The sequence below is a fragment of the Punica granatum genome, chromosome 4 (genome assembly GCF_007655135.1).
Source record: "Punica granatum isolate Tunisia-2019 chromosome 4, ASM765513v2, whole genome shotgun sequence".
Taxonomy (NCBI): Eukaryota; Viridiplantae; Streptophyta; class Magnoliopsida; order Myrtales; family Lythraceae; genus Punica; species Punica granatum.
The window spans coordinates 25126206-25135397 of NC_045130.1; the positions used below are offsets into that span (position 1 = coordinate 25126206).

Here is a 9192-nt window from a genome sequence, read left to right on the forward strand (position 1 = left end):
TTTAGGCAATTCTCAGGCAAGGTCGTAGAAACTTAGTTGGAATTCACATTATGATTCATGTTTTTGGAAATGCCGTGATCCGTTTAGACAATCATTCAAGATTAAGAATGTAATTGATGAGGTCATTTACAACTTTTTTTTTATATATATATATATATATTTTTAATCATAAGAGAGGTTTATAAGTTTAATTCAGTCCATCTATACCTTTTGGTGACCTTTAAGGACTGTAGTGACCAATGCTAAGCCCCATCGCCCTTCTTTGTTGTCCCACTCCTCATACAGGGGTATTTTCGTCTTTAGGCATATTTTCGTCTTAAGCCGGATTTGTTGCTTAATAAGTTATCATGTCCAATCATAGTCCTTTACACCTGTCATAATATCTACTAAATACTGGAAAAGGATTTCTTTTTAAATCTTGTATTCTTTCGAACCCAATCTACCAAATCAAACTCAACATAAATGCCTGAAAGACGACTGTATGATTAAGCTCTCAAGCTAAAACTTGATCTCAGAAGCCAGCAATATTGACATGGAAAGAAGCCAGCAATATTGTTGACACCACCATGTAGAATTATATAGTGCGTTTGATTTCAGAGTTAAAGTAACTTTGATTTTGATTGTGGAAAATGACAAATGATTGTGTAGTGTGTTAAGTTAAAGTTAAAGTTAAAATTTTTACTTAAGAAATGTGTATTTTTGTTGTGTAGTGTGTTGAGTTAAATTTAAAGTTAAAATTTTTGTGATTTTAACTGCGAAACCAAACGGAGCAATATAGTCTCGTCAAAAAGAGTTATCATCCACAAACGTAAGTTGATTTAAGTGATTCTTACTCTACTTAAATAAGATCTCAAATTCGAATACTTGCGAGTGCAGAAAATTTACGAATTTTATCCGTTAGTGAGTCGATCCGGCTCTAATGAAATTAATCGAGTCTCAATTGAATTTTCGGATACTAAATCAAAAAAAAAAAACTGTTCTGCTAGTGCGATTGTATCGTAAAATGTAATTCTCGTCATCATAATAGGCTAAACAGCTGGCAACTTGATTTGCAAGCGCCTAACCTGATCTGATCGTCTTATCCAGAAGGAATCCAAAGTAAAATTTATGGGACAAAATGCATGAGTCGTGTATACGAAAGTCTAATTAAGCTGGACCTCGGTAATACCGTATCGCATCAATAAAAATTTGTTATTTGTACAGAATAAAGAATAAGGGAAAAAAAGAAGAAGAAATAACTATCTGTTTTTGTACCTCTTTCAAGTGGGCGAGACTCAAGTCCTCCCTGGGCTACACCTTCCTAAGATAAACCTCCCTGTGGAAATTGATCTCTTTATTTCAGGGAGACTAGCGGCTAAGATGTTATTAGTCCCTATAGTATCGTTTGATTCTCTTACATTAGGCGATCCCGAGATCCCAATTGCGATCGAAAATCGCAGGTTCCGGTTTTCAGTTTGATCCTGATGATCCGAGATGGAAGCGCCCCCTTGTCCCCAGAGCGAAGAATTAAGAGAAACTGACCTCTTCATGATTCCCCGTGGAGCCTCTTGCCCGATTCGATTGCTCTCATTGGGGCCCGGGCTATCCGAGTTACCCAGAGATGGCGCTTTTGATGCTGCCGAGACACTGCCATCGCAGAACAGGCTGATCACGGTCTCGTCCCGGACTAAGAGTCTCTGATCATCCTGAATCACCAGGACAGGCACTGCATCAGTTGCCCGACAGTACGCGTGTGAGTTAACGTTTAGTACAGCAGTCGATGGCGGTTGATTCGGGGCGACTCGTGACGACTGGGCTGGAGGGAGGGCGCCGAGCGAAGCAATGTTCGAGCGGCAGAGAGGGCAACTGGAGTGCGACTTGAGCCACTTGTCGATGCAAGGGAGGTGGAAGGCGTGGTTGCATTTCGGCATCAGCCGGAGACTCTCATTCTCCTCGAACTCGCTGAGGCAGACCGAGCAATCCGTACCGTCGACCAGGCCCTCCCCTTTCTGGTACTTATATACGGTTATCGACTTTATGATCGACTCATTCAACCCGGAGGCCCCGCTGCCATTGACCTGCCTGTTTGCCTCATTAACCATACCGATGTTGGCATCATCCGCTACCTGATGATGATTGCCTTGATGATGCTGGCGCCGCCTCCCGCAGTACCTTCTGACAAGGGTGTAGTAAGTCACGAGGAGGAAAGCGCTCGCGAGGATCCCGATCACCGCAATCACCAGGGGCGAGAAGTAGCTACCGGACCCGTCCTCGGAGTCAGAAGGAGGGGGAGGCGGGAACACGATGTAGCACCACTGCGGGCAGTATATGCTGCAGATTCCGAGCGAACAGTCCTTATACGTGTTGTACGGCGCCCACGGGTTCGGGTTGCCTGTCGAGCCCATGCTGAGGAAGGGGGAGGCTGCGGCTGATGGTGCTGGGAATAAAGAAGGGATTGGGCTCTAAATTGCAAGATAGTATATGCCTAACTGCAACATCTGATCAGGAAAGACACACAGAGAGAGACCGAGAGAGAGAGAGAGAGAGAGAGAGAGAGGGGTGGGGAAAGGAGAACAATGAAAAGGGGGAGAGGCTAAAAGCTTGGGACTTGGATGAAAAGGGAAGCAAAGTTGAGAAAGATTGAAAAGTTGGTGTTCCCCCCTCATCTTCTACTTCTCGTTTCTTCTTTTTGAATTTTTATTTTGCAATGAGTGAAAGAAAACAAAAATTGATATGTGAAGATCGCTAACTATGAAATCATTTGTATGGTGTAATCAGTTTGACGACTATTAGATGACCATTTACAAGAAAACAAGAAGTGATCCATGAAGATGACTAACGAAGATCAATGGAAGTGAAATCTTGCACTGTAAGTCCGCGATCGGATGGAATTTCACTCCACCAGAATCCATTTTATATACTCTTTATGTATATGTCCAGATTGATTCGGATGTATTTATGCATTCACCCATTCAATACTTTTGTTTATTGACAGAAGACAATGTATGAGACGCTACTAACCCGGGACAAGAGTTTTTGTCACGGTTTTAGTTTATTCGTGTGCTTCATGGGGGGATTGATGATGGTTTGTTGACTAACCAAATGATTGTTTGGTAGTATTTCTTGATCAAAGTCATTAATCAATTCGTTTGGTTGTATCATTCATACAAAGAAATTCATTTTTCCAGGTCTAATTGATTATTAAAGTCTTTGAGTCACTGCCAAACCCAGCTGGTAAAGGTGGGTGGGAGGATTCTTCCACTTCCTTAATGAACTTGCAAATACTTTAGACGGTACTGATTTTCAAGTTCGTTTGATTTCAGAGTTAAAGTAATTTTAATTTTAATTGTCGAAAAGGACAAATAATTGTGCAATGTGTTGATTTAAAGTTAAAGTTCAAATTTTTGACTTTAAAAAGTTGTATTTTTTTTGTATAGTGCGTTGAGTTAAAATTAAAGTTAAAATTTTTGACTTGAAAAATATGTATTTTTGTTGTATAATGGATTGATTTAAAGTTAAAGTTTAAATTTTTTATTTAAGAAATGTGTATTTTTGTTGTGAAGTGTGTTGAGTTAAAATTAAAGTTCAAATTTTTGTGATTTTAACTGCGAAACAAAACGAAACAATAATTTTTGTTTTTTACTTTTATGGGAAAAACTCTCCCACCTCTAAATTTCCCATGGTCAATAAGTGTATAATCTATCTGTTGATCAATCGATCTGTCTATTTATATAAACTAGATGAAAGGCCTATGCATTTGCACTTCAATCAAAAAAACTAACGACCACTATTAGAACAGATATATAGATAAGATAATTTCGTTCATGACTAATTATTGTGACTAACTCTTATAAAAACAACAAAAGTTGCTCTTGTACTGAGGATGAGTGGATTTACTTGTTAAGTGATCCTTAGAGTTGATTTGAGTTTGCTCTGGTTTTTTGCTCTTGTATAGAAGATGATTGGATTACTTGTAAAGTGCTTTGTGATGAATAGAAACATCACTTATCCAAAATAAATAAATAAATAATAGCTCTTCTTCCTAATCATACAATCTTACAGAAGAAATAATCCGATACAAAATATCTCAATATTTCCAAGCAATCACCGCCCCAATGAGGTCATCGACGTACCCTGAGGTCACCAGTAATCTCGTTTGGATAGTGGTAATAGCCGCCATTGCGGAAATCGCCCCTAAAGAGAGAGATGAGATGAGCGGCAGAGGCATGGTGGTGGCAGATCCCATCCCTCTGCCTCTCATCTCTCTCTCTCTCTCTCTTCGACAAGGAGGATTTTGTAATGGTGGTGGCCTAATTTAAGCTATTATCGCATAGTCAAGGCTGCCGACACCATTTAGGACCGTTAGGATAAGCTTTTCAGTTGATTCTCATGCCAAAACATCGCCGACTCGTCGAATTTCAAGAGAAAAACATGGTATGTGGCAATTGGGCTTGAAAAAGTCATCGATTTCATCGGAGAACATTGCACTGAAGTGTAGCTTCCCCTGTTAGCCTTTAATCCCACTTGAGACTTCGAAAAATCATATCTTCACGTCTTGGACGAGCTACGTGTGCTACGAAACCGCTGAAAGCATGACTCGGTGAGCTTTGCCTATAAAAAAATCGCCTAGTGGATTGGAGTAGTTGAGAATGACAACTAATCGCTTGGTTTAATCGATCAGAGCCTTGATCGGCCTTGACTGGGTCTGAGGGTAAGTCAAATGTCAAAACAGTGCTCATCAAGTGTCATAGGTAGTTCGATCGTAGTTCGTGATGGCCTTTTCTGCGGGTCGACGTTGACTTTGACAATGACCATAGTTAACCCGACCAATTATGAACAATTTCAACCAAGTTAGATCTTAGCTAATTTTGACTGGTTGACCATACCGAATCTCAATCAATTCCTATTGTTTTTCTCACGCAGCCTATGGCAATTGATCTTGGATTGATCCGTCGAATTTGGTCATGGACATTTTTCTAGGGTCCCTCCAGGTTGATCTTACTGAGTTGATCGGGATCTATTTACCCATATCTCATATATATATATATATATATATATATATATATATATATATATATGAGTCACCACTTTGCTCCGAGTAGTGTATAAGTGGAAGATGACTCGGATTGGGTGCGTGAATTGTTGCTTGACAATCGTCCGGGAGCTCGATCGGTCTCACGGCCATCTTAAGGGTCAACTGACCCTCTTGCTATTTGTCGGTTCGGCCGGACCTGACCCCCGGCTCTCTGAGCCCGCATCGCCTTAATTTGTTTTTTCGTCTATTCAAATCTCACAGTGAGTGGAATAATGGCTGAACGCAAACTGATTGTGATTCAGTCATTATAATTTGTAATTTTCATTATTTGAGAAAATAGTGTGAGATTTTACATTGTATATTCATTCATTCTAAAAATCCCGGTTGGTGAGTGAACGGTTTGAAAGGTAGAATCGATCGAACCGGCCTACTTTCCCAGGGATGAGTAAACCAACGCTTTGTGGTTTTGGTCCGCGTGGGGAACCAATCGTCATGGTCAGGTGAACCACAGCGAGGATGGTGGACCAAGTCCTCGATACACGGGCCTACTCTCTTCTCGGGTCTTAGCTTGAGCCGATCGGTTTTTTTTTTTCTTTTCCAGATTTACGGTGTTAAAACGAATAAGGCGAGTGCAACCCAATTCATGCGGTAAATAAATAAAAAATGGCAAGCCCTAGGCAAATAGAGTACCGAAAAGACGTGCGGGATATACGCCCGCAGGTAATAGAACCCTTGAACTCGAAATTTTCGATTCCGCATGACCATTGCCTTAGCAAACTAGGTGTAGCCCATACCCCTAGACCTGGGCAACTTACTGTCCCTCGACTTTTGGGTCGTAAACAAGTAGTGGCAACTCCCTTCTCACGAGTAGCCTTCACGCGTCACTATGGGAAGGTGAACACTCCCAAACCACGCGATTCGGTCGCGTGCAAGCGGCCCCCGAAGAGATGAAATTCGGGTCCGCGCAGATGGTATTCAACAAGGGCAGCAGCTTTCACAGATACAATCTCCTCGTCATCGCTTGCGAGGGCAGCTTCCAATCAACAGGTGAGGTCATTCACGTGCTGCTCCAAGGACCACACGACTCCCAAATGTGCCGAGGGAAAAGCGTCGAGGCCCTATTCCAGCTAAACAGCTTGCTTCTCGGCGTTGATTTTGCCTCGCGCTCTACAGTTAGGGCCACTCAGTATCTGTCAACATTGCCTCCAGTAAAGCAATGTACCCTTGGGCGAGGGCATTGTTGTCCTCGAGCTCCTCCCAAACAGAGGCCAATTTCGCTACATTGATGCTCCCAAGCGCCAATCGTATTCAAATCCTCCACGAATGCATCCACAAAATAATTAAGCATGGGATTGGCCTACACAAATCACAAAATAGACATTCTTAGTATGTCAAGGCCTAGATAAACAGGTTTAAAAGGTGAAAACTATCAAACCATGAAAGCTTCTCACATTGGTCAATTGCAGGCAGATAGAGTAGATAATAGTGAAACGCCCCATAAGTCTCATGCTTGTAGCATCGTAAGCTAATGTGATAAAATTATTACTCCGCCACGGCTAGATACTGGCATGTGAAGCTCTTCTTTACTGACCGTTAGGGTCCTGGAATATAAAGCGAGGACGAATGCATCTTATCCTCGAGAGATACACTCCCTGCCTCTCAAGAAAGTCCTGTGAGATAAGCTCTTTTGTTGGTCTACGTCCTAGGAAAATATCAACACTTAACACGCTCTTTCGAAACAAAGGACATATCTAGTGCAGTCCTTAGTGCCTCAGATGCAGTGGCCTCGGAAGAGGATGAACTGGGGAGCAGGGAGGAGTCACCCCACGAAGAAGAGAAATGCCAGCAGTGTATTTCTCGCTCTGGCCACAAGAGGCCTCCCAGGCACCGATAGACAACGAACACCAAACCCACTGGCGCGTCAGCGGACTAGCAGAGCCCAAGTCAGGGAGGTCACAACACAATTGGGAAGTCAATAGGAATGGTATATTATACTTTGGCATATTACACTTGGAAAAATAAGCTGAAAAGAAACAACAAAATGGAATAAAAACACAAGTCAGCTGTCACATGGCGTGGCTTTTAGGCCTCTGACACCGACGCTTGTGTTCTATTAGCTCATGTGGTCTGGGACCCAACCGGGATTGAAGTCGTCATTACATTATTTATTAGGCCGGTGAACCACCTAAGTCACTTGTGGTATCAGGATACTAACTGCCTAAAGATTTATGTTTTGACTCACTAGAGAAATGAGTTCGGGGGCTTTGTTATGAGATTAAAGGCCCGCAAGCCAATAGATCACCCTTTAGATACCCTCCTAGGCTCCTAATAGTTCTAACACTTTTTATTATTTATAGTCAAGTTTATTAATTCTAGGATGAAGTCCATGTTCGTGAATGTACAATGTAATTAAAAAATGAATTAGAGATTTCGCATGGCATGTGTACTTATAAACAAATTATACAATCCGACTCCAAATAAACGGGCCACACATTCAGGTCGGAAAGATAAATGAACCACATATTCAAGCTAATCATTCACATATGGGTCTATAGCCCCTAACCTATAGCCGGACCCAGCACTTCATTTTACTTATAGCTAACTCAATCGTGAAGCTATCCAAGTCTCTCATGAGCCACGACAACCGTGAGCTGCACTAAAGACCGGCTTCTAGCCGTCTCTTTCGACGTCATCCGATTGTAGCACTCGTATTGGGGAGGATCCTAGTGGCCAAATCCTCGTGCTGCGTAATCATCTGAACATCATTGTTAACGCTTCCAATGATATCTCTCCTAAACCCAGCCGCCAACTAGACCTACGAACCTCCGGAGCCGTGGCGCTATGCTCTAGCACGGTGAGGTCGGCAAGTAGTTTTACTACTAATCCTTGGGACTGCATCCTAGCACGCCTGTCAACCCTAATCTCGTAAGAGATTCACCTAACCAGCGCCGAAAGTGGGATTGTATGATTTTACGCAAAGTAATATGTATATTAATATTTCTTGGTCCATTAATGTTGAAGCCTAGCAAGAACAAAATAATGACTAGTTTTTTTTTAATGTGTTAGGATTTGTTTATGCGACACTTGTGGCTCCAAGCGAACAATATGGATATGGGTTACTAGCTTGGCTGGATCTTCAACGGTCTATGTCATGATGATGATGGCGTACACTGTGGAGGTGAAATTTATAATAGCGAAAAGAATGGGTAGCATACGACTGTTAGTGATATGCCCTAGAGCTTGATTTATGTATTTGAATAATTCCTTTTATGGCAATAATGTTTATTCTATTATTCGTATATTGTCTATGTTTATTAGAATAAAGTCCTTAAGATATTTTGAATACTTCATTCTTAAGAGTTAAGAATATGAGTGACGAAGTAATTCGGTAAGAATATCTTTAAACTGTTCACGATCGTAGGAGACTTAACTGGACATTATTTCTCCAGATAGATCGTCATCTCTATTTGTTTCCATGATTAGTATACAGATACTAATGAAGATGAAGTAGTGAGTCTCATGCTATTTGATAACTGTTATCATGACAGATATGTGGATACTTATATGATAAGTAGTCGAACGTGACGTGCAGATAACATTCATACGGTAATTTACTAATGTCAATGAATGTTATCTGGATCGTATTAGTGCATATAGTCCTTAGACCTGAGATGGAACGCTATCTCAAGTATGGGTAATTAGGATTTGCTACTGCTAACGTATTTGTGCTTAGCGTGAGTATTCGGCAGATAGTGGTCCTTAGTTATACTTGGAGTTAGGTGTCTGATCAAGACGGAATTCACTAACCTGAGTAAACAGGGAAAATGTCCTATGGATATGAGTTTTATTCTGGATCGAGAAATCCTCGGCCGGGGTAGATAGACCTGAATAGAAAGGAGTTTCTGTTCAAGTGCTAAGGATCTAAGAATGAAATTAGAGAGTCCATATGATCGGCTATAGAGTTTGGCATTTACCGTAACTCTAGTTAGATCGGGATCTTGTAGTTAAAGGATTTAGTGCATGGTATATATGATCAGAGGTTCATCAGAATGTTCCAATTATACATTCGTCATCTTTTGGATTGTCACGATATGCTGCTAGGTATCACTCGTGAACTTTGGGAACCAAGGGCATTTTGGGAATTATGCTTTCGATTACAAAAAGAATTTTTGGTAGTA

The 9192-nt window shown here is 41.3% G+C and overlaps 1 protein-coding gene across 1 annotated transcript; it reads right to left on the minus strand.

The window, feature by feature from the left end:
- Window positions 1-1104: 1104 nt before the first annotated feature.
- Window positions 1105-2857, minus strand: LOC116203625 (RING-H2 finger protein ATL51). Its single transcript, XM_031535440.1, has one exon. It carries the CDS (start codon window positions 2382-2384, stop codon window positions 1275-1277), a length of 1110 nt encoding a protein of 369 aa, XP_031391300.1. The 5' UTR covers window positions 2385-2857; the 3' UTR covers window positions 1105-1274.
- Between the last annotated feature and the right edge of the window lie 6335 nt (window positions 2858-9192).